The following is a 27,678-nucleotide window of genomic DNA, read 5'->3' on the forward strand; positions in this document are numbered from 1 at the left end:
AATGCCTCCAGAATTTGATTGGCAAATATAGTGATGTGACACTGATTTTGGCCAAAACATGAAGATAATTGTTCCATGACACAAAGAGGGAACTGTGGGATCATCATTGACTTATATCGATTCCAAGATTATGTCACTTAACACTAGTTGGCTAGCTGCACATCAGCAGAGAGAATGTTCTGCTTCCTGGATTTACCAGCCCATGGCACCGAAGTCACAGGAGAGCCAAGAGCTGCAGGCACAGCTTCAACAAATGGGGAGGAAGGGCAGCTACTCTTGGAATAAATTGTAAGGATATACACATGGATCTTTTAATAATAAACATAGATTTTCATGTGTTTCATAATGATCCATTTATAAAGATGTATATATGTGCATACATGCATATATGTTTATATATGAGTACGTATATATGTTTATGTTTGTGAATGCAAACATAAAGATACAATTAGCCTTATTCCAAAAGAATTTAAATTACCTCTTGTCTTGGAATGTACTTCTCAATTATAAGTACTAAATTTAACAACAATAATTCAATATGCCCTTTTGAAAGAGCCCAAAAGTCAGCTTTAGAAGTATTCCATATGTAATTGAAGCACTCCTGAGGAACATAAATTAGCAGATTCCACAGTAGATAGAATTTGTTGAGGGGCTATTTTCTGTCCAGGCTTGTATCAAGAATATCTCTAATTTTATAGCACAATTTATGAAAATCAGTATTGGCTTAAATAATTATATCTATTAAAATGCATGCTAAGTATTCAATAGCAAATGTTCATATTTAATCTATGTGATACTGAAAATTAATGAATATAAAACATTTGAAATTTTACTTTTATTTGCTTCTCTGGAGGTAAATTTCACTGGCTAGTTACATCTATAGTTAGAATATAAACATCACCAAGGTGAAAAGGCCAAACACACAGTGGACACTGTAAATAGTTGATGAAGTTGATGTATATGTATGATTTAAATACTATATGCTTGTCTGTATTCATACATCATAATAATTATACTAATCTATCTCTATCTTCCAACACATTTGATTTATTTAGCAATATTATCTAAGAAGTTTGGAGCCAAAATGCTTGTGATCTATAAGATTTATGACCAGGGATTAAATAGATAAATCACCAAGTTAAAACTATCACTAAGCCTCACACTTCGGAAGAAGGTTGCAGCAACCTTTAGTGCTCACTCTCTCTTTTTCTATGTAACTGTAAAAATTCAAATCCCATCTTCTGGATTATATACAACTCTTCAATTTATACTTCAGAGTTCCTAACTTAGATTATAACAGTAATTTACAAAGATCTTTTTTTTTCAAAACAATAGTTCCCTATTTCTTTAAGTGCCCTTGTTTTTTAGTGATTTTTCAAGAAAATATTTTAGGTTATTATTTAAAATGGATTTCTTCCATCACAATTGTGTAGCTAAACTATGATAATTTTCTACAATGTTTTAAATTTAAAAGACTGTATATCTCTAACTACAAAAGTTCTAGAGTTTATAAACTAAGTCTGTCTTTCCTTTTTCTACTTTTAATTAAACAATTTAAATCCAGAACTAAAATAAGTTACTACTCTAGTCCCAATGATATTACTAAAATAAATCTTTAAAAATAATTTAATAATTATTTACTACAAATAAAATAATCTTAAAATTGAATGATCTCTAAATATTTGATGTTACCAATATTGTTATTTATGTTTCTATGTTATTGTTGTTATTATTATTATATGATTTTTAAAAATTAACATCAACAAAGTAAACCAACTTGCAAAACATATGTTTTAGGAAATATCATTCAACTCTGGGACCCAAATCCCTTTGGTACAGGTGGATGGTACTTTAATTTTGGTTGAGCTATTTTTTGTTCAGGACAACACATTTAGAGACCTCAAACTAGAAACACAGCAAACAAAGATAGAGGCAAGGATTGGCCAAGAATGCCTACATTTGCCCAAGCAAAATTCCTTCCCTAATGACTTCTCTTTATTTATAGCAATGTTGGCCAGATTTGAGGGGAAATTCATAAGGTCTCTATGTATTACACCATGGTTCAATGAATGAACAGCTCTGCCGGGTTGATAGCTATGTTAATAACAATAATGTTTTGGTTGATAAGAAGATACATTGCAAGGGCATCTTGAGGTGCAATCTGTCTGCCTTCCTCAACGAAGGTCAGTGCTGAACAGTGAGGTTTATGAGCATGGGGTGAGCTGGAGAATGCCATTTAGCCCTGGTAAATGAGGAGGTCATGCACTATGTAAGCTAATCCTTCATGTGTACAACACATAGCCAATTTGGTGTCACATTATATACAAGGTAGGGAGCAGTAGCCATTAGTTATGAAGGACTTCATTTGTATTTCCTTATATTCCCTATTTTCTAGTATTTTTTCTCCTCTTCTCTCATACCTTTGGTGGGCAAATGTTCTTAAGTTGTATGTCCTTCCAAGCTCATTCCCTATGTTCTGGAAATTTTTTATGCTCTGATCCCTAATATAGGTTAAATCAACTTCTCATTTTTTTTCAGGGTCTTACTAGGGAACTTAACTTACCTGGTGGATTGATTAATTGTTTTAGGTTTTATGTTAACCTGCAGTATTTTAACTTATTTTAAAAGAAGTCCTGCAGACTGCAGAGGACTGGAACATACACAAGAAATTAAAGTTAAAACTGTTTTCTGACACTGATGGTTTATGACTTTAAGCAACTTACTTAACAATCAACCCAAAGTTCACCATTTCCACTCACTGTTTTACGTACTTGACATGTTTTAATGGTGTGATTCTTACTACCCCCATGAGAGGGTTCAGTTATCACAACTAATGTTGAATGAACTAAGATAGTTTAAGAAGGTTGCCCAAAGTTGTACCAGTGGAAAGTATGGATCCACCATTTAAACTAAGGGAGTTTTGACTTTAAAGTTGATATTATAACACCCTTTCTACTCATAAACTTCACTTATTAGTCTATCTACCAAATTGGGTTATTTCTGAAGGTGAAATAACCAAATACAGCGCATGACCCTATGCCTAGAATATAGTAGGCTGTTTTCATTCAATGTTAGTTCTTTTCCAAACAATGAGTAAGGTGGAACATTGGAAGAGAAGCATAGTTGGAGAGGAGGATAAGAATTCCATGTGAGCTGAATACAAGAAAGCACAGTTCTCAGGAGGACTTTAATCTTGAAAACAGAATTATTTTCATTTTTTAGCTTGTTGCATTCATTAGATCTAATAACAATATAGCATCTTAATTAGGAACATCTTGGGTAAGACCTAAGAGTATGACCTCCTTGATCAAAACTTCACATTTAAAAATCATAGCTGACAGATTTCACTTAAAAATTATTTGAAATTTCTTCCCTACAAGTTTTATCTCTGCTTGTAGAAACAGATGGAAAGTGTATCACATGATAAGAACTTCACTAAGTACTAAGATTACTCTTAAAAGTTCTCAAAAGAAAATTCCTTTCATTTAAAATTATAGTTAGGGCTGGCGGTATAGCTCAGTGACAGATTACAAGATCTTGGATCTAAACCTTAGCACCAAAATAATAAAATAAGTAAAATTATAGTTATTTGCAATTATTTACCTGTAAGAACCATTTGCCTTCTTGATTCCTAATATAGGAATGTTCAGAGGTGAGGTTTTTAGGAAATGGTTAGACCACGAGGGCTCTACCCTCATCAATGGGTTAAGCCATTGAAGGATTCATAATTTGAATGAACTATTGGGAAATTATGGAAACTATAGGAAGTAGGACATCGTTGAAGGAAGTCTGTTCTTGGGAGAATGCTTTTGGAAATTATATCTTGTCACTGGCCCCTTCCTCTCTCTCCTTCTCTTTTCCTTTCTGTCTGCCTCCCAATGAGAAGCTTTCCTGAGCCACGCCCTTACACCATATTTCTTTCTCACCTAGGTCTAAAAACAATTCAACCATCTGATCATGCACTAAAAATTCTGACACTGTGAGCAAAAATAAATTTTTTCTTCTTTTATTATCTCAGATATTTTGTCACAGTGATGAAAATTTGACTAACAGCCACATTTTGTAGTAATATCAATTTTTGAACCTGGTATAGAGCATTCTCATGAAAAGTAAGGGAAGGAGCAAAGAAAATTTTATTAATTTATTTAATCCTTCCTTCCTTCCTTTCTTATTTACTTCCTTCCTTTTCTAAAATATTTTCTAATATATTATTGTTCTAGGTGAATAACTGGAAAAATGGATATAAATTATATGAAGTTTGTATTAAAACTTTTAAGATCTACATTGTTTATAATAGATAATGTAGCAATTAATACCCATAGTTTATTAGTCATAAATTTATGATAAAATGTGTACTGTTAAACCAATTTTAATAAGATGGACATATATGTATAAATAAACATATTTATCTGTAAATATTGTGTATGAGATAAACTATGGGATAATTCAGGGATAGTATGGGTACTTGAAGATCAGCTGGTTTGATAGCAATGGCATGGAGTTTCAGAGCTTGAAAACTTTAAGTAATCAACTTCAGCTTCCATTTGTCTTTAAATTTTTATTTATATGCAGTGCTGAGAATTGAACGCAGTGCTTCAACAACTTTCTACCAATTGTTATTTTTAGAGCCATATTTTTTCAAAAATGAGAATAAAAATAATAACTTATTTCTTATTTTATCTTATTAAAATATATTCCTAATCTCAGGCTATGTTCATAAAACTCATCAAGACTAGCTTAAAGTTTCAACTAATCAAATCCCTTCATTTTAGCTTTTGAGAAGTTTGTGACTTGCCCAAGCATACTTTCACATACACACACAAAATCTAGACTAGGATTTAAATGAGCAGCATTTAATGTCACTGATCTTTTGGTGTGTAGGCATATATATCTACACATATACATGTATGTGTTTATTTAAATTATGTTCTTTGGAACTAGGATAGAAGTGCTATTTGAGTTCTATCTCTTAATTACTAAATCATCAAATCTAGGGCAAAATACTAAAAACCTTTAGAAATAAACGGTCATAATTTTAAATATTTTACATTAAAAACGCATATCGCCTTCCTGAAAAATTCATGCATGTATTTATTATTTATGTGCATGCAACAAGAGAAAGTTTACATTTGATATCAAAGATACACTTATAGAACTGGAAACCAAACTCCTTGGTAAGGAAAGTTTGTTACTCACTTATTGGATGGAATATTGAGCGGACAAGCACAGGGCTTGCAATCTTCAGAAGTTCCTTGAGTAGGATCACCATAGAAACCAGGAAGACATATATTGCAGTAGGGGCCACCTGTATGATCCATACAGTTCTGAGGAAGAAGAGCATATCAGAGTTTATATTTTGGTCTCAAACAGCACCATGTTGCTGAAAATAGGTCTATAAAATCATTAGTCTGTTCCCCACCAGGAAGATAAATTTTTCCACATTAAACAGTCAATTTTTTAGCAGGGAAATAACATTGGAAGTTAATATCTAGTTCATCAACTACATACTAGGCTCAACACATGCATAATTTAAAAGATAACTGAAATCCTTTATAAATTATTTTCATTATGCAAATTTTATTTCATCTTTATTTTTTTTTCTTAAGAAAATGTATTTGATAGTGTGTGTGTGTGTATGTAGTCAGACAGCCCTAATGACATAAGTTTAATGGAAATTGTAGCTGATTCTAAGTAAAAATCAATTGTAGCTTAAAACTGCTGATTTAATGAGAACTGTGGCTAATCATACAAATCCCCCAAGACTGTGCCCTCTTAGCTCAGGCATTAATTTTAAACTTAGCAGACTCTGATGTTTGCACAATGCTTTCTTATATTATATCTGTGAGGAGCTTGTTTGATTCATAATTGAACATTGAGAAAATGGGGAAAAAATCTTAAATATATGATGAAATCACAGAGCACATAAAAATTTTCCTCAGATACTTTCAAAACCAAGTAGAAATTATATCTTTCTACCAATTATTATTTTTAGAGCAATCTCTTTTTCAAAAATCAAAATCAAAATAAATAATTTATTTCTTGATTTTATCATATTAATTAAAATATATTCCTAATCTCAGGCTGTGTTCATAAAACTCATCAAGACTGGTGTAAAGGTCCAGCTGATCAAGCAGTAGAACTGTCTCCAATAGCACAATTTGATAAATATTTATTGTATCATGTAGATATAGGTCTTATTTCCAATGATACAATGATGTTATATAATTCCTTCTAAAATCATATAGCATGGATTCATTAGTACTGAAGTTTATTTTAAGTCTAATAAGCACATATAATTATAATTTTTCTACATGTTTACAAGGGTTCATAAGAACTCAAGGATGTGCAGCCTTTATTTTTATCACCAACACCCAAATTTATGAAGGAAATGGGAAGAATATAAATTAATCTTGAGTACAGTAAAAGTTTATATGTTTTTATGACTGTTGGAACAGTCAGATCAGGTTAATGAAAATTCCACATTTTATTCATTTCCATATGTTTAGAAATAAGATGAGTGTCAGTTTTGTTTAGTATATAGATTTAACAAAAACAACCAAATAAATGAAGATATATTTTGAACATTGCTTATTATAGTTTCTTGGGGGATACCAGATTTGTTTATTGAATGAAAAAAATCTAAATCATAATCCATTCATTTAACTCTGAACCTCCTATTTACATTCTCTGAAATAAAGAAGTAAAGTTGGACTGGGGGTTGTGGCTCAGTGGTAGAACGCTCGCATAGCATGTGTGAGGCACTGGGTTCAATTCTCAGCACTGCATATAAATAAATGAAAATTAAAAGAAAACGGAAGCTAAAGTTCATTACTTAAAGTTTTCAAGCTCTGAATACTCCATGTCATTGCTATCAACTACAAGTGAAAGGTATTTCTATAGTAACTGGTGATACGCGAAGACAGGTTTTCCTTTGAGCTATTTTAAATTATTTCTCAAATATATTTGACTTTTTAAAAGACAGTGTAACAATTAACTAACTTTGCTATTAACAGTTGCCTAACACAGTATATTAGGATATTAAGAACAAAACCTAGAACAATTGAAAGAAAACTTTCTTTTGATTGGGCCTTCCTATCACCTCCTTCACTTTTTAAGTTTATCTTAACTTAGGTCTTACCAAATAATTGTTTGCTTTTTGAAAAATTCTTTGCATGTTGTCATGTTAACAAAATTAAAATTCTGACAACAACTTAAGAGTTTAAAAAATTCAATCATAAAATTAATTACAATTTAACTAGATTGAAAATGTAATTGTAAAACTCCACAGAAAATCTTGCATAACTCAGAGACCCTGCTTTTCTTTAACAACTGATTTAATGGAAAAATAAAGTTTCTTACACTTTGTATTTTCAGGTTTCAGTAAATAAAAATAAAATAATCTTCAAACAAGTATATTTGTAATTAAAACTATAAAATAGCATCATACAACCAATATAATCAACACTGAAAAACATGAAAGTTTCACTATGATAAGCCGGTTGTTTACACGGGTGATTTGCTATAAAAGTGCCTTTCAAATGTTTGTTCCCATCACATATCATGAGAACAATGAGAAACATACCATCTTCCCATGTGGCTTTAAATGTTTCCTGGATCACATCATACTCTGAGTTAAAATGACTTTTTCCATATAGGTTCACATTATAGCAGTTGTCTGAATTTTTATTCTGATGTCAAAAATGTATTTCAGTTAATTTATTATCAGACAAGCTAAACTAAAATAAGTCTATAAGTTTCATAAATTATCTTTTAATGAAAGAAACAATTCCCCATAAATAATAAAAAGAAGCTGAAATATAAGATCAATTGAACAATAAAATGTAAGAATGCCTTAGTAATGCAATTATTCCAATATTTTTCTCCTTGTGGATCACATAAGCTAAAATTAAGATATTGGCACTTAGATTTCAATACCATTTCAGAGAAAGAACACTTGAATGTCTCCAGAATATATCCAACCTGATCATTTACTTGCCAGCTACCTGGGAAAATCCAAGGAACAGGAGATTCTGTCTCCAAGATTCCTCTATTATTTGAAGGTAGATTTCTATCTCCTTGTCCATTAAACAGCCAATAAAATAGGTTTTTTTATAAGATCTCAGCTATCACTGCTTCCTCCCTGATTTCTCTCAATATTATGCTGAAAGAAGCTATTTAATTCTAAAACAAATGCTTCATTCTTCAAAATATCATATCACCAAATTGACCAAAAGCATGATTTGATTTTATTGTGATGAATTCAACTTGGGATATTACCTTAGGGAACATTATGAGTTTGGTATTGTGACATATTTATTTTTGCTTTTTTCTGGTAAGTAAAGCAAATCCACATTAGTTTCGAGCTGTATATTTCCTACTGCATGTTAATAAAGTGTTTAAAGGTAACTCAATATTTTTCCCAAGGTGCGTTTTAAAAGACTGTGGTATAATTAAAATGAAAATCACTTAGTCTTTCTATTCGTAAAAATGCCATTTGAAAAAATCTACTGATCCACAAATTAAGTCTATCATGCTTTATACTGCAATGCAATTAAACAAAATCTTATATAGAGAAAACAGAAAGTACATCAATAAACCTAAATGCCAAATTACATTGAAACAAAAGCCCTGAGTTTTCATTTTGGATTTTTCCCAGAAGCTTTTAAGTAGTAGAGAAAGGGGGAAAAATGAGCAAGAGAAAGAAAACATTAAGAATTACTGATAACAGAGTCTGTCTTACATTCTGCAGGGAAATGAGAGTATGATATCCTCCTAAATTGGCACTGTTTCAAATTGTGTTTCTGCAAGACTAATGAAATGAGAAGTGTTGTTTCAAGCTTCATGCCATGTCAGACAATATAAAACTAACATGCCCTTGAGTTAATCAGAACGGCCTATTCAGAGTAATTCTCCAGTCCTAAGGCTTCTTAGAAGGATAGAAAGTGCTCTGCACTTTGCAGAGCTTATTTTCTTGTTAAAAGTATAGCCTTAATTGTAGAAGGGGAAACGACTCTAGTGAATATGTATTCCATATATTTATTATTTTTTATCTATGCATGACACTTTGCATATAGTTAAATGCCTAAAGTTTCAGATAAATATGCAAATGTCCTCATTTTCAATGTGAAAATAATAAATTATAAAAAACCATGAATTATGTGTATTATAAAGGTTATATTTTACATTTCTCCTATTATGGGGATACATAATTTCTTGTTTTAGAACAGTCTATTTTTGGTAGATTTATGGAAGGGAGTGAAATCACATATATTCATGTTAGAATATATATCCTAGTCATTAGTTATGCTCTATAATGATGTAGCTCTAACTCGATTCTTAGACTAATATGAATAAATACTTCCTAATACTTGCTAGGGAGATTACATATGAAAGAGTATTTTCAGCTTCTAACTTAGTTCAATATAAATATCATTGTCAAACCACTTCTTTACTCAAGTGTTCAAGGTTCCAAAAGCAGCAACCAAACTGCAGCATTCGTTGAGTCAATTTTAGCTGTGTCAATCAGCATCCCCAGTGGAAAGACAGCACTTACCAGGCATTCTCCTGTAATGTCATCACAGGATTCTGCATGACCAAAGCACCGACATGGTTCACAGATGCCACCAAATATGGTGCCATTAACTCTTCTGTGCCTAGGCCAACAAGACTGAAAGAAAGATAAATTTTTCATCAGTCTTGGTATTTAAAAAAAAAAAGAATATTTTTTTCTGATAATAGAAAATAACTTAGGTAGAAAACTCAGCAAATATGCTGTCAAAGGTAGCCACTATTGAAACATTGCTGCAGCACTATTATTCCTGACATTGGGACTTCGTACTGACCTTACTGTTATTGGCAGGTATGAGATTAGAGGAAGCGTTAGCATGGTGTCTCTTCTGAAATAGTAAAATAAAGCACAGATATAAAGAATTGAAATGTGACAGTCTCAAAGTAAAAAGCACAGACAGGAAAATAGAAGGAAAAGTACTGGAAAAAAAAAAAGCAGCCAACATAAAAGGGCTCAGAGAATCTTAGCCTATGAGGGCACTCAACATCACCCCAAGTAATTTGACTTGGGAATAGCTCTCTTTTCCACACAGTTGCCACCCTCAACCCCTTCACATTCATAAAAATCTTTGAAATCATCTGCAAAACAGATAGCAGTCGCCTCCTACATTTGACAACATACACATTTGACTTTAATACATACGTAATTTATATATTTCATTCCAAATTTCCTCCATCCTATAATGGTTTTTCAAATTTACCCAAAGTACCTTGTGGTTTATTTACCATATATTCCCCTGATAGTTTATTTTATGGTATTATTCTCCTATAATCTGGCTTATATTCATTGTAGATTTCTTATATATGAAACAGTTTATGATATAAAACCAGAATTCCAATTATAACAGGATACTTGGGGTTTATATTTCCTATTTGTCAGTACCTGCTCTAAATCCACTCACTCTTAATTAAATTTTTATTCTCTGGGGATTTCTACAAACTGAAAGGTATCTAAATTCACTGTAAGGTAAGTATTGATGTCTTCTAGAAGCTTATAAGTCCATGTAGTAATCACCTTTTGTGGGTTATAAACTGTATTTCTGGATGGTTAAATACAACACCATATATCACAAAAGGTCTTTTTTCTCCAGTTGAAAATAGAAATGAAAGAAACCACTGAAGTAATAAAGTATATAGAATTGTGTTGTGTATTGTTGGAAATGTTCTTCTGCCTTAGGATATGAGGACTCTTCAATTTGAACATCAATAACAGACATGTGAAAAAAGGATCTGCAGATATTTCATATCTGAAAATAAAATAAAATCAACTTTCCTCTTATTTTGAGCAGTATGAAAGAGAAAGTGTCGACTTTCTGTTCCTTTCCAATAATTTCCTCCTGTTAAAATTTTGGTCTCCATAGATTTATTATGGAAGTGATGTTCTTCTATAATATAAATGTTTATAAACTGGTGAAGCTACCCATCCAGAAGGAGGTAAAGCTTATATCAAGAGAAGAGCGAGAGAACTGATAGGATGTTTTTAGGGCAGATGTTTATAGAGATTTCCTTAACATATATTTTTAACATTTTAAAATGTAGCACTTGTATAACACCTTCATTTTTCAGATGCCCCACCTCCCTAGACCTTTTTCTTAATCAGTGAATTTACCCCATTAGTCACAGAAAAAAATGAAAGCCATCAGAATCTATCTTTCCTCTCCTAAGCCAACAAGAATGCACCTTTGTCTTCAGACATTCTTGCCAATTTCCCTCTGCAACAATAGAGGGGGTAATGAAGGATCCTTCTTCCTCTGAAGGAAATCTTACTCCACTTGTGTTCTTGATTCCAGGATCTTTTTGTCTTTTCAATATTCCCTCTCACTGCTCCATCAGTAAAATCTTTGTTATTGGACCACTACCATAATCTCAGAAATATGACCCACTGCCTCCATCAAAAATTAACTAACAGAAAAAAAAAATGGCAAAATCACTCTTTTAACCTTACACAACACTTCCTGTCACCTTTTTTTCTTTTCAGTAAAACTATTCTACACAACCTTTTCTTCCTCAATTGCCTTGTTCGCTTCATCCCATACTCATCTGTTTTGTGCTCACTCGATTAAAACTTCTCTTGTCCCTGTCACCATGTTCCATTTGACCAAATACAGTGCACAACTCTGTAACTGTATTTGATCTGGGATCTTCTTATCGTTCTGCCTGGCTGACTCCATTCTACCTTGAAAGTCTTCTCCCAACCTCTGCAACATCATGCTCCCTGAATTTATCTCCTTTCTCTTTACATTCTTCTCTGCTCTCCCTACTTCTCATTGTCAGGAGCCCCTCAGGGTCTAGGTGAGGTTATTTTTTTTTTCTTTTTAATCACATTCTCTCCTGGTTAATTTATTTAGTCCCATAGTTTAATGCCTTCCAACCAGGCAGATAGATATGCTAAGTCCCAGACATGCATATTCTAAGGACACATTGACATCTACACTTCACAGTGTTTCCAAACCAAATATTTCTAAAATGGACTATTGATTCCCTCTACACTCCAACCCAATTATTCCTCCAGAGTAGCCATTCCCAGCTCAATCAATGTCATCACATCCAGTTGTACAGTTTTTAGCTGGTAACCTATGACTCGTTCGTAAACTATTTCTTCTTCTCCCCATGGCATGTGGAATACCAGTAAGTCCTATTGGTTCTCAAAACACATATATAATATGTTCTGTATTTGTACATGCCCTGCCAATAAATGAACACAAACTATTGTAATTTCTGTGTTCTATCTGTACTAGTGTATTAACTATTCTTTTTCCTACCAGTCACGCCATTCTACAGTGTGTTCCTTATGTTATAGTAATAATGATGTGACTATAGTATAAAGTCAAAAAATACAGTCAAAAAAACATAATTCAAGTCATGGCAACATCCTGCTTAAAGACCTCTATTGATTTTGCATGGCACTCAGAATAAAATCTTGATTCTTACCATGCATGAACACCTCTGAATGGCCTGGCTCCCCCATTCACATTTTGGGCCACTCACCCCCTTGCTTACTAAACTGCAGCCAAACTTGCCTTCTTTCAGGTTCCTGAAGACTCCAAACTCTAGGCCACTTCCTCATAAGCTCTTTTTACTTCTCATTCTTTAACGTGGTTTGATGTCACCACCTCAGAAAGCCTTTCATGGCAAACTTTATAAAATAGTCTCTCCATCTTTGAATACCCTCTCTCTTCCTGTCTGATTTCATATGAAATCAGTCTCCTCCGGACCTTTGTGATTTGATGACATCCTGTTAATTTACCTAGCTTTTCAAAGACCGTATCTGTACTCTTTATCACATTATCCTCCATGTCCTGGGTCTTTACTGCCTGAAATATATGCTTTAGAAAATACTGCAGTAAAGTGAGAGTACAAACACTTGTATATAGAGATTCATATTAAGAGGAAACAGATTTGGCCTTAAAACATTGTTTTTTTTAGTATCCTATTGTGCTTTCATTTCCTCACCTATCAAGTAAAATGGATTATGATGGTACTAGGAAAACAAGAAAATATTTGAAAGTTTAAATGTAGAGCGATTTATAAGATGACAAGTAGAAATGAGAAGAAGAATTTTTTTAAAGATAGCTTCTAAATCAACATTGTAGTCCCAAATAAAGTCTCAAATAAATTTTTTACCAGAGGTTCTTAGTAATCTATAATTAAGTTATGGGATGGTCTTTGTAGTTTACTCTGCTTTTAAGGGATCGTAGGATATTAATGATAACAAACCTAGTGACTGGCCTTCTCAACTAAGCTCAGTGAAAAAAGAAAACAACCTCAAGGAAGGACAGCATTGGGTGATATCAAGTCTAGGGACAGGAAGTTTTGATAAAGAACAGAAAAGATCATTATAGGGTAAAAGAAACAAAATCAGAGAGGAACTCCAGAGTTCCAAAACTTATTGTCCCTTGATTAAACTAAGTTCATTTATGTGTCTCAAAGAAACTTTATTTATCAATTATTGTGTGACAAGTTCAAGGAAGCTTTATTTTTCTTCTTCTGCTCCTTTGTTCTCTTTTCCATACTTGCATGCTTCTCTCTTCCAATCCATGTGTTACTAATATTTAGCATCTCTCAGATACTTTCCAAGACATTTCTTTCCACTAGAGTAGCTCACCCTTTGAAGGATCCCCTGTTAACTGGTCCCTTAATGATACAGTGCTATGATCCAATTTTTCATAGGTATTTGTTCTGTCTCCCCAGATTGTTAGTTCTTTAAGAACAGAGATTGTGTTGTATACTCATTGACAATTTATACAGAGAAATTTACATAACTTATCAAATGTGTGCAGAATTTGTCAGAATATTTTCAAAGGGACAAAAGTAACATAAAACATAGCTGATTAAACCATTATAATATTTATAATATTTATAACAATATAATAAAAGATGATGAATTAAAATGAGAATGATGTGGGTATGTATTAAAGCAAGAAGAGAAGTAAGGTATTTATTATTATAATTGAAATAGGAATTTAAATTTCCAAAAGGAGTTGAAAATAAAAGTTGAAAGACTTGTTATAAAAAAAAGTTTCTTCAAATAAAACATAGATTTTATATCTGCAATCAAATAGGGCTGGACATAGATAGTTTAAATCCATGATTTTTTTTTCCTTTCTTCAAAAATTTTGGAAAAACAAGTACTTTAATGAATTACCTTTAGTTTTATTTCTAGATAGGTAAATCTGCCCAGTTAAAGAAAACACATTTGTCATGAATATGACTGTAAGGTCTGAGCACTCTCTGGAAGCACATATTATTTTAAAGTATGAGGGAACTCACAAAGCAGTGCCTATAGTATTTCTATAAATGGTGTAATAGGTTAGTGTTCTGAACTGGAACATCCTGATGCACTCAAATGATTCCTTAAAGGTATCATTTTAAAGAATTTAAGCTCTCATTTATCTTGAAGGCATTCCCTTTGGCAGGGAATTCATGTTTACATTTTTTGACCAGGTTTCAAGTAAAATCAATTTTCAAACTACCTCAGAGAAAATACATAGAAGTAAATAAAATTGCTCTCTTAAAAAGATATACTGTGGTATTAAGTAAGAAACATTAATTTTATTTTAAATCTGGAATTTTGAGACAACAACTAATATCTGAAACTTAGATATTAAACAAATAAAAAAATGGTAAAGAATTTCCTAGAGCAAGGTATTTGTTCCATGAATTATGTTCTTGACATTCTGAAGATTGCATGCTTCAGATGGTTGTGACTTGGTTGTATTCTCAGGAAGTAGAGTAAAAGAGGTATATATAGGATTTAAAAATGGGAAAATAAAAAGAAACAAGTACTAAATTCTGGATAACTACTGAAATGAAAATGGAAAAAAAAACACTTTGAAATATTATTCTGCTGCCATCCAGCATGCAACTGATTGAACAGGAAATAAATATTTATGGAAACATCATATTTTTCAGTTATAGTAAGGAAAAATGTCTCAAAAGGAAACAATTTCATGATGGCATTATGTAGGTAATACTCTTTGGACAAGTCTTGACTTTTTAGTAGAATTTTCTTCCTTCTTTAAGTAATACATGATTATTTGTACAATTATTAGCAAAGAACGCCTGTATTCAGAATAGTATCTGAAGGAGCTTATATTGCATGGAGAATATATTTTTGCGAACTTACTTCACAAGAGGAGCCACTATACCCTGGTGGACACTGACAGATTTCCACAGCAGCTGCAACACTTCCATCAGTAGGATATGGGACAGCAGATTCAAGCTTCACAGAGCTCAACCTGAGAAGTAGGGAAACAGATACTAAGTAAATACACAATCTCTTCGGCATTATGGCATTATATTGGCTAAAGAATATGTACAGCAACTATAATACAAATATGAGAAAATCATCCATTAGAAGAAAGCAAATGAATATCCATAACTTGAAGCTGTCATGCATTATATAGTTAGCCTTCACTATCCATGGCTCCACATCTGTGTATTCAACTAGCTGTGGATTGAAAATATTTGGGAAAACTGAACCTGTACTGAAAATGTACAGACTTTTGTCATTGTCATCCCTAAACAACATACTAGAAAAACTGCTCATATAGCAACTTCATGTAATCAAGTGTTAATTTAGACTGTATAGCAAAATTGCATGGGTCATATGTAGACACTGCATCATTTGATATAGGGACTAAGCATATAGGGATTTGGGTAGAATCCATCACCTGAGGATACTGAGGAACAGCTCTATTAGGTAAGGCCTGCTCAGCTACAAATGCTGACAATCATCACAACCATCAAACACTAAAAAGATATGAGAATGTTCTTCCTTATTTATTGGTTCTTAGCTTTGTGTGTTTTAGGGTAGGGGAAGGGGAGGGGCCCCAGGGATTAGACCCAGTGGTGCTTAACTCAGCTCCTTTTTTAAAAATATTTTATTTAGAGATAAGTTTTTGCTAAGTTACTTAGGGCCTTGTTAAATTATTAAGGCTGGTTTTGAACTTGCAGTCTTCCTCCCTCAGCCTCCTGAGAGGCTGGGATTATTGCATAGCCACTGTGCCTGGCTGCTATATATTTTCATTTTCTTTCTATAAAGACTAAAAAAACCAGTTTAAAATCATATAATTTAAGTGATTTTTTAAAATAGAATACATTCATTCCCATGACTGTTTGAAGTAGAAAAACAAGAGACAATATTAATCTTAAATTTTAGTTTTTTAAATTGAAACAAAAAGTAGAATGAATTTTGGTTTCTTTTCTTCAGAGATAAACCCATGTTGTAGTAGGTATAAGTGAAACTTTCTCAAATGCTCAGTAGAGCTAGTCAGCACTATTCTTAAACTGTTTTTGGCGTAAATTAAATCACTGTTCTCTGTATGTATGAATTTTATTTTACTGATACTTCTATACCATTTGGTGATGTTAGCCAAGTGACTTGGCATCACTTATTTTTTGTAAGAAAATCTGGTTAAATGATTAAATAAAAAAAAAATACCAAGTTCTTGTTATTATAGTAATTATGAAATACTAGACATGCTATTAACATATTTTCACTGATTGTTGAAACACGGTTTCAGTAATAATGAAAATACTACCTGAACTATTTGTAAACTCAAACCATTTAACAAATTTTAAATAAACTCTAATAGGGCAAAACTAATGATTACTTAGAGCAATTAGGCAAGAGAAAGAAACAAAGTGCATAAATAGGAAGAGTGGATGTCTAATTATCCCTGTTTGCAGGTGATATGATATTATGCATAAAAACCTCAAGATTCCATCAAAAGCTTATTAGAAATGATAAATTCAGTATATATAGAAAACCAACATAAAAATGAGTATCATTTTTGTATATCATAATGAGATCATTGAGAAAGAAATCCCATTCATAATAGCTTGAAAAATTCCCTAAGAATAAATATAACTAAGGAAGTTAAAGACCTCTCCAATGAATATAAGACATTGATGAAAAAAATGTTGAAGAAGGCACACAAAAAAATGTACCTTTGATGTTCATTGACTACAAGAATTAATATTGTTAAAATGTCCTCACTATCCCAAGCAATTTACAGATTCAATGCAATTTCCATCAAAACACCAATAACATTTTTCATGGAACTAGAAAAAAATAATCCCAAAATTCATATGAAAACAGAAAATACTCTGCATAGTAAAAGCAATTTTAAACAAAAAAGAAGAAAGCTGGAGGCATCACAATACTTGATTCCAAGACATACTACAGAGTCACAGTAACCAAGTCATTAGCATAAGAATAGACACAGACCAATAAAACAGCAGAGAGATTCCAGAAGTAAATCCATGCATTAGAGTCAACAGAGAGTTGACAAAGGTGCTAAAAATGGACACCAGAGGAAGGAGAGCCTCTGCAAGAAGTGGTGCTCGGAAAACCCGATATCCTTATGCAGAAAAGGACTGAAACTTGAACACTATTTCTATCATTTACAAAAATTAACTAGAGTAGATCAAAGACCTAAGAAAAAGTCCTGAAACTATTAAAATATTAGAAAAAAACAAGGGAAACAGTTACAGACATTGGTATATACAATGGCTTTTTTGGATATCATCACAAATGCACAGGAAACAAAAGCAAAAGTAGATAAATGGGATCACATCAAACTAAAATCGTGCTCAGCAAAGGAAACAACTGAGTGAAGAAACAACCTAGGGAAATGACAGCCTAGCAAAAATATATGCTACCTACTCATCAGGTTAATATCTAAAATAATAAGGATCTTATCCCCAAAAACGTAATGATGAATAAACAAATAATCCAATTTAAATGGGGAAGTTATCTAAGCAGATATTTCTCAAAATAATTAACACAAATGTCCAAAAAGTATATGGAAAAAAAAATGCTCAATATCATTACTCATCAGAGAAATGCAAATCAATACTACACTAGCTATCATATCACCCTAGTCAGAATGGCTATTATAAGAAAATAAAAAAACAAAAAATGCAGGCAAGAATGTAGAGAAAAAACGAAGCCCTTATATATCATTCATAGGAATGTAAATGAGTAGAGACATTGTGGGGAACAGTTAGGAAGTTCCTCAAAAGACTAAAAATAGATCTACCATTTGATCCAGCTATTCCATTTCTGGGTATATACAAAGGAAATGAAATCAACATACCAAAGAGATACTGCACCCCCACATTTACTGTGGCATTATTCACATGGTTAAAATATGAAATCAATTTAGGTGCCCATCTATGGGTCAATGGATTTAAAATGTGTGGTATATGTACACAATTGCAGATCATTTAGTCAAAAAAAAAAAAGAATGAAAGCTTTCACCTTTAGTAAAACGGATAGATTGGAAGGACACTATATTAAGTGATATAAGCTGAATACAGAAAGTTAGGTCCCATATATTCTCTCTCATATGTGGAATTTAAAAAAATATATAAAAATTGACCTGAATGTAGAATAGTGATTATTAGTGGTAAGGGAAGGGGATGTACAAGAGGAGGCTGTATCTCATCATGATATGCTGTATGTTTTGATATGTTACACTGAGGGCTGGGGCTGTAGCTCAGTGGCAGAGCACCTGCCTTGCACATCTGAGTCACTGGGTTAGATCATCAGCACCACATAAAAATAAATAAATATATTTTTTAAAAAAGAAATATTACACTGAACCTCATTAATGTAAATAGTACATGTTAGACAAAAAAAAATTAAAAATTAATAATATAAAAGTGAATCCTAACCCCCAAAATGACAATATTAACACATGGGGCCTTTGGGAGGAAATTCAGTCCTGAGGTCAGAGCCCTCATGGCATTAATGGCTTTTTAAGAGACCCCAATAGTCCCACCAGCAATGTACAAGAGTACCCTTTTCCCCACATCCTCGCCAGCACTTGTTGTTGTTTGACTTCATAATGGCTGCCAATCTTACTGGAGTGAGATGGTATCTTAGGGTGGTTTTGATTTGCATTTCTCTGACTGCTAGAGATGGTGAGCATTTTTTCATGTACTTGTTGATTGATTGTATGTCCTCCTCTGAGAAGTGTCTGTTCAGGTCTTTGGCCCATTTGTTGATTGGGTTATTTGTTTTCTTATTGTTTAATTTTTTGAGTTCTTTGTATACTCTGGATATTAGGGCTCTATCTGAAGTGTGAGGAGTAAAAATTTGTTCCCATGATGTAGGCTCCCTATTTACCTCTTTTATTGTTTCTCTTGCTGAGAGAAAACTTTTCAGTTTAAGTAAGTCCCATTTGTTGATTTTTGTTATCAACTTTTGTGCTATGGGTGTCCTATTAAGGAATTTGGAGCCCGACCCTACAATATGTAGATCGGAGCCAACTTTTTCTTCTATCAGACACAGAGTCTCTGATTTGATATCTAGCTCCTTGATCTACTTTGAGTTAACTTTTGTGCATGGCGAGAGGAGGGGATTCAGTTTCATTTTGTTGCATATGGATTTCCAGTTTTCCCAGCACCCTTTGTTGAAGATGCTATCCTCCCTCCATTGCATGCTTTTAGCTCCTTTATCAAATATAAGATAGTTGTAGCTTTGTGGATTAGTCTCTGTGTCTTCTATTCTGTACCATTGGTCCACCCTCCTGTTTTGGTACCAGTACCATGCTGTTTTTGTTACTATTGCTCTGTAATATAGTTTTAAGTCTGGTATCGCTATACCGCCTGATTCGCACTTCCTACTTAGAATTGCTTTTGCTATTCTGGGTCTTTTATTCTTCCATATGAATTTCATGATTGCTTTATCCATTTCTACAAGAAATGCCGTTGGGATTTTGATTGGCATTGCATTAAACCTATAGAGAACTTTTGGTAATATCGCCATTTTGATGATGTTAGTTCTGCGGCCAATCTGGAAAGCAGTATGGAGATTCCTGGGAAAGCTGGGAATGGAACCACCATTTGACCCAGCTATTGCCCTTCTTGGACTATTCCCTGAAGACCTTAAAAGAGCGTACTACAGGGATACTGCTACATCGATGTTCATAGCAGCACAATTCACAATTGCTAGACTGTGGAACCAACCCAGATGCCCTTCAATAGATGAATGGATAAAAAAAATGTGGCATTTATACACCATGGAGTATTACGCAGCACTAAAAAATGACAAAATCATAGAATTTGCAGGGAAATGGATGGCACTAGAGCAGATTATGCTTAGTGAAGCTAGCCAATCCCTAAAAAACAAATACCAAATGTCTTCTTTGATATAATGAGAGCAACTAAGAACAGAGCAGGGAGGAAGAGCAGGAAGAAAAGATTAACATTAAACAGATAGATGAGGTGGGATGGAAAGGGAGAGAAAAGGGAAATTGCATGGTAATGGAGGGAGACCCTCATTGTTACACAAAATTACATATAAGAGGCTGTGAGGGGAATGGGAAAATAAACAAGGAGAGATATGAATTACAGTGGATGGGGTAGAGAGAGAAGATGGGAGGGGAGGGAGGGGGGATGATAGAGGATAGGAAAGGTAGCAGAATACAACAGTTACTAATAGGGCATTATGTAAAAATGTGGATGTGTAACCGATGTGATTCTGCAATCTGTATTTGGGGTAAAATTGGGAGTTCATAACCAACTTGAATCTAATGTATGAAATATGATATGTCAAGAGCTTTATAATGTTTTTAACAACCAATAAAAAAAAATTAAAAAAAAAAAAAGAGACCCCAATAGCATTTTTTGCCCTATTTCCAGCATGTAAGGATACAATAAAAAGAGTGCAGCCTGCTACCTGGAAGAGGACTTTCAGCAGAGCCTGACTGTGCTGTCACCCTGATCTCAGACTTCCAGAACGTTGACAAATAAACTTCTATGTTTACAAGCAAAGAATCAACCAAATGAACAGAAAAAAAAAAAAAAAAAAAAAACCTAAACGACCTGTGTTGATTCACAATAATAAACTTTGTTTTTTAAAATGATTGATGGATCTTTGTAAGACATAATATGGCACCCTTTAGCCATAAAATTTCAGCTGCTCTTGCTAGGGCATTCTAAATTTCTTACTCAAGAGATTTTTATTAATCAGGGATTTACATGTAAACCAAGAGCTTGCTGGATGTAGGAATGTATGCTGTAGCCAATCCAGAGAGCAAAGCTAAAGGGCTCATGACAAGGTTTAAACGTTATTTTCAAAAGTGACAACCTTCAATAACATTGTAAACTTTTCAACAAGTTCCTAAAATCTTTATTGGCTTTACTTCCACTTTACTAATCCTAGACACTGATATTACTTTGGAATTTGTATGAGTTCATTATGATCAAGAAGCAGAAATGGAAAGGGAACTGAAATCTTAAAAAAAAAAAAAAAATAGGCAGCTGGATGAAATCTTCTGTGTTGAGTGACAGCTGGTGCCTTGTAAAGACCAGGGCATTATCTTTAACGGCAGATGAACTCATCCGGCATTATTTCTTGGATGTTGTCTTTTCTAGGGGCACAGCTTAGACATCCTGATAGAAGGTCCTCGACACGTAGGCATTAAAAATCGCCATCATACAGTGTTCATGTTACATGGGTCATTTGAAAATCACTAAATGATCTTCCCCTCACCAAGCAGCCTTGTGCACAATGGCATGCAGTGTCTTAGGCATTTCTTCCTCTTTTTATTATCTGAGGTGGAATTCACACAACAAAATGAACTCTTAAAGTGTGCAATTCTGCATCACTTAGTACATTCACAATGCTATGCAACTATTACCTCTGTCTAGATCGGAAACATTTTCATCAGCCTCAAAGAAAACCTCATGCAAATTAAGTAGCCACTGTCTCTTCCCCTCTTCCTCCAACCTCTGTCAGCTATCAATCTGCTTCTATCACTGTGAATTTACTAATTCTGGATATTTCATATTAATAGTATCAAGCAATATGTGACCCTGGTGTCTGATTATTTTCACTTAGCCTGTATTGAGGTCCATTCTAGAATGGTATATACATGCAACAATATATGACTCACATGCTTGAGTCATATACTGTTGCATGTATATACTATATTTTGTTTACCCATTTTTCTGTTGATGGATTTTTGTGTTGTTTCCACCTTTTGGCTGCTATAAGTATTCACGAACAGATTAATATATTAATTGTTTATCAAGCAATAGATTGTCACAGTGCACTAATTAGCAGGTTGATCGATTGCACATAGATAAAATCTTAGGATTTCCCATATAAAATTGATATAAAAAGCTTAAAGGAAGAGCATTGGAAGTTTCCAGGTAGAAGAATGAGCAATTGACCACTTTAAGAAACAATTTAAAATATAAAGATACAAAAACAAAAATATTTTCTGCGAACTGCCAAATTTCATTTGTCTTTTGAACAACAGATGTTCCTCTCCTTAATTTGTATAGCCATTTTGAGATATGAGAAATTTCAACACTCAAACATCTTTCCCAATAATATTCCACATTAGTATTCACTGAGTAGTCCCAGCGTTCATTAGGTTCTGCTATTTGTTAAATGGGATTTTAATGCGTTTAACAGTTTTAAGTGTTACTCATGAAGAAGGCTGCAGTTTATTTTTTCCCCCTTCAATATGGTCATTTTATTTTCTTGTTACCAGCCTGCATTCATTTAAATACGAAATGTTGGCAGTAATAAAGTACTAAATTTTGGAGATGCATGAGCTGTCAAAGATTTGTCAACTAAGTCAAATGCTTTAGCTATCTTTTCTTATTTTTATTTTTATGACTTGAAAGTGCAGATAAGACAACAGATGAAGAGAAAAGACATGATTATGTAAGCTATTATGAAAAATACTGAAATCATATCAGAAACATTGTCCTTGTACTACCTTACTATATTTTTGATTTACTACACTCCCCACCAGAATTAGACGTAGTATAGTTATACTACACTAAAACAACCAGCACCACCAGAAAACATCACATTTTGAAATAACAGAAAGACCTTTGGTCTTACAATTTTTTTTTTTTTTTTTTGCCTTTCCACTCTCCTTTTTACATTGAAGGACTCTCTATTTTATCCCACTTAAAACAATGTTACATTGGGTTAACTATCATAAGTATTTTATTGCTATTGAAGTATTTTTGTTGTTTTGTTTTTGTCAAAACCTAAGATGCAGATTCAGAATTTCTTTAGTCTCTGTGTGATGGAAATTGTGTAAGGTACTGCTCAATTAGAGGAGCCTAGTAATTTTTACTGCATTCCTAAAGAGGCAACAAAATCACTCAGTGTTTCAATGTCTGATATAGCCATCTGGAAAAGGGGCATATATTTTCTCCAAACATTTTCAACCCTATATCAAATAGGGGAAGTAAATGATAAAATCTGATAGTACTGTAGCCATCTACCAAGTCTATATTAAATGCTAATGTATAGATTCATCTCTTCCTCCTTAGTCCTGCCAGTCTACACTATATTCACTTCTATTGTACAGTTTAATTGTCATAAATATGCAATTCCACCTTCCCTACAAGACTACACCTTCTTTGAACTCAATGATCATTTATACATCTTTTTTCCTTGTTGCTTAGCTTAAAACTAGCACATATTAATAATTATTACTTAAATTTGTGTCTACTATCTTCAGTGTGCTATAATGGGTGCTTAAAGACATCTCATTTAAGTATCAATACTCTCAATGTAAAAATCACGTTTTCCCCTCAAATTTACAAATGAAGAAACTAAAGCTCAGAGAAGTAAAGTGCCTTGTACAACATGTACAGTTAGTGAGCAGTGTAGCCCAGATCCAAACCTGAGTGAAACTCCAAAACCAGGGGCCTCCTTGTTACCCTCCATTGCTTCCCAACACATGTTAAGTCTGGTGTTTTATAGACATGATTTTCTCACTTAATCTTCAGTGTTATAAGTTAGATATTATTTCTACCATTTTACTGGAGTGAGAACTGAATAGATACACGTAGAAGGTGCTCTATAAAAATGTTTGCAGACTGAATCCAGTATTTACAGGGTAGCACTGGGAAGTAATTAAAGATGACAGGAGAAAGCATGTATGAGCTCAAATGCTGGTTGTACCTCTTACCCACTCACTGCCTGATACCAAGTGAGGTGCGCAAAAGTTTTTAAGTTCTAGAGTCTTTATCAGTATACTTTCTTTAAAATGTAGTTACCTGGATTATTATTATAAAAAATTGGAAGCATACTATGCATCTATCAATTCTTTTTCTATAACAAAATGTCTTAGTTTACAAGAATTGTTCTAGATTATTTATTGTCTAAATTTTGTGTAACCATTCTCAGCTCATAACCCCTAAACTTTAAAAGTTATGTGAATAAATATTGCCTTTTAAAGGTTCAGTATTCATTTTTAAGCAATAAAGACATATGAGGTATATCATGATAAAGTCATGATGGGATCCATTACACTGTGGTAACAACTACAAGTTCTCAGGGGTACTTCAGGCCCGCAGAGGATTTTACAAGAGCCAACCTTTGTTCAGCAACCATAAGATCAAAACAACCAGGGCTGCTGACCTCCTTGTACTGTCAGTGTTTCAGGTTGTTTGATCATCTGTAACCAGATGAATAAGTGCCAGAGAGTCTCACACTGGCAATTCAATGTTTTTCCTCTAGGAAAAATTCAATCATATATATATATAACTTTTACTCAGCTTCTTTTTGGGTAAACCAAGTCAAATGGACACATCTATCCTCAAAATTAGAGAAAGTATCTTCACAGGAGAAGAAACTTTAGTGAATTCTGTTAAAATTTACTTTAGTGAATTCTATTAAAATTTACTTTAGGATAAGAGGAGAACACATTTTATTCTATAACTAAGAGGTGCTTAAGAAAAGCCTTGCATGAGTTAAAGATCAAGGGAGCTACTCAATCCAAGGTTTGGAGAATTTAAGAGAGACAAATGTGTAGCTGGATTTGTCTGATTTTTCTCATGCTCTAAAAAGAAGAATGAAAAGTTTCTACTTTGTCTTATTAGGAAAGACAGTGAAAAGGAAATCAATTTCTTTTTCTGGAAAAGAATGACAGTAAGAACAAAAATAATTGTGGAAATTGATTCTGCCTTATTCTGGGTGTCTCTAAGTCTTAATGGTATTTAGAGAAAAATGCTCTCCCCTGGAATAAGGTGGGTCAGGTAGGCATTCTTCATATCTGTGTGTTGATCTTCCACTATCAAACCACGTCAGCAGCTCTCTAATTCCTTTTTCAAAGTGACATTTTGACGTTGACAGCACAATTGTCCTCCTCCTTCTTTCAGAAATGAAGCGATTTAAACTGTGCATGGTGATGCATGCCTGTTATCCCAGGGACTTGGGAGGCTTCGGCAGTAGGATCACAAGATTGAGGCTAGCCTCAGCAACATACTTAGGACCCATCTCAAAATATAAAGGGCTAGGGGTATGGCTCAGTGGTTGTTTACCCCCAGTTTCAATCCCCAGTTACAAGAAGAAGAAAAAAAAAAAGAAGGAGGAGGAAGAAGAGGAGGAGGAGGAAGAGGAAGAGGAGGAGGAGGTGGAGGAGGAGGAGAAGGAGGAGGAGAAAGCAAGCAAATTAAGTACAAAGAGGTCAAAGCCATACTTACTTATACAATTATTACATAACTGAGTTGAAAACAAAAGTCAAAATCCTTGACCTGCAGCCCAGGTTTCTACTATATAATTCTACCTGACTACAGAATCGGACAGATCTAAGCCCATTTGCTGAGAGAACTATCATGGGAGTAAATCCTCCTTAAATAAGACTAAACATGAGTTTCTGTTGTGATAGCTTCATTTTACTCATGCCTGCACACAAACAGTATACCAAGTCAGAAGCCTACTGTGCAAGACAAGTTGAATCAATTCAGGTGATGTTTTACAAATATGACTCAATCTACTAGTAGATCAGAGATAAATAAAATATAACAAGCTTACTGACTTGGGATTCATGCTGACTTTCAGCTCACCTGAAGTGGGGAGGAATTTCAAATCTAAATTGGCTTTTACTTCTTGAACCACGGTGCTTTAGTAATAAAGGTGGCGGCAAGCAGTCACCTACTTGGATTTGTTCCTATGTCTGTTCACATAGCCATGGTCTGTGAATGTGTCCTGCATATACAGGGATACCTCAGAAAGCTTCAAATAAAACCAGTGATTTTAAGAAGGGTAGACACTGAAACTGTTTGACATAAATCAGGGAGAAGTGTCTTTGGATTAACTAGCATGAGAAACAATGTTGACAAAACATAAATAAGCCCCCTAGCCAGTTTTTGTCAATTTGGTTGTCATTCATTTTGAAAGCTAGAGGACTCATCTCTTTGTACTGTTTAAACATCATGACAATCTCTATTTACTAAATGGGAAAAACATAATTAATTCCTAAGTGCAGCTTCTCATCTTTATGGCACTTTAACCCTGCTTCTAGCAGAATTGCCTATGCAAAAGAGGTACATTGTTTGGCAATGGTTTTGTTTATGAATCTGCAGTTTCCTCCTTTGGGAAATGGTAATGATGATTATACTTTGCTGAAATGTTACAAGTGAAAGACAAACTAGGCAGCACAAGTAAATAATGGGAGGTGGTATCTGAAATAAAATACCTAATATTGGAGACATTTCTTTGATTAAGGATCTATCAGTTGTCAGTGTGGGGTCAAACTTGATCATCTAACTGAATCCGATTCAAAAGTAAGATGCCATGATATCTTATGCTATTTGTTATCTGCATAGAGCAGGAAAAGAGAAAGAACTCATTCATATATAGTTTAAGTTAAAATTCTGTCTCAGTTTTAAAAAGGGAATACACAGCACCCTACAGTCAGTCAGATATGGTTATTTTTGTGTCAAACCAGGGCACTCTCATTTAAAAGAAAAAAAAAAAAAAACATGGAGAAAAAGAAAGAGCTAATCTTTGAAAATGTTCTAGGTAATGGGCACTTTATGTAATTATCACATATTATTGTCACAGCAACCCTAGAAACAGGAATTATTATCTGCACATTACAATTAAAGTTGAGGTTCTACAAACCCCAATCTCTTGCCATATGCACACAACAAGCAAGACAGCTTGCCGAATTCCTACTCATTTTGGCTCTAAAATCCACACTCTTTCCTCTTATACTATGTGGCCATTATAATTTTACAATGGTTTGAACAGGGATGGGTAGTTATTTAAATAAAGAGGCTTGCATTTTTTATTACAAACAACATACTACTAAGACAGAAACTAGTTAATTAAGTTATGGAGGAAAATATTTTACAAACCACTTTCTAAACATGAGTACCCTGGAATTGTATCTTTTTGGATTCCTACTATCTGAGACATCATAAAGGTGACTTTACATTTTAGTATAGCATGTCTCAACCTTGGAGTCATTATTTATTATATATTCTGGAAGAATTGTAAAGAAAACATCAATGATCTGTTTTTTTTTTTTTCTAAGACAAATTATTTGTGATATTTAAAATTTTAAAGGGCTCATGAACATCTTTCAGAAAACCAATGCTTATTCTTATCTTGTATTTGGAGGAACAAACCTAGAGATTTTTTCCCCCTTGTACTGGGGATTGAACTCAGGGGTATTTAACCACTGAACCACTTCCTCTGTCATTATTTATTTATTTTTGTATTTTATTTAGAGACACTGAGTTGCTTAGGGCCTTGCTAAGTTATTGAGGCTGGCTTTGAACTCGTAATCTTCCTGCCTAAGCCTCCCAAGCCTCTGGGATTACAGGCATGTG

At 33.5% G+C, this 27,678-nt stretch overlaps 1 protein-coding gene across 1 annotated transcript in view; it reads right to left on the minus strand.

Annotated features, from left to right (window-relative positions):
• The window catches only part of Lama2 (laminin subunit alpha 2), a 571,380-nt gene that overhangs the window by 237,577 nt on the left and 306,125 nt on the right, over nucleotides 1-27,678 (minus strand). Inside the window, exons 15-17 of the mRNA XM_071613037.1 lie at nucleotides 15,194-15,305; nucleotides 9,554-9,667; nucleotides 5,197-5,324 (exon numbers count right to left, since the gene is read on the minus strand). Of these exons, the coding sequence (XP_071469138.1) occupies nucleotides 5,197-5,324; nucleotides 9,554-9,667; nucleotides 15,194-15,305 (354 nt within the window). The remainder of the gene's footprint in view (nucleotides 1-5,196; nucleotides 5,325-9,553; nucleotides 9,668-15,193; nucleotides 15,306-27,678) is intronic.

Source organism: Marmota flaviventris, chromosome 6 (genome assembly GCF_047511675.1).
Source record: "Marmota flaviventris isolate mMarFla1 chromosome 6, mMarFla1.hap1, whole genome shotgun sequence".
Classification (NCBI taxonomy): Eukaryota; Metazoa; Chordata; class Mammalia; order Rodentia; family Sciuridae; genus Marmota; species Marmota flaviventris.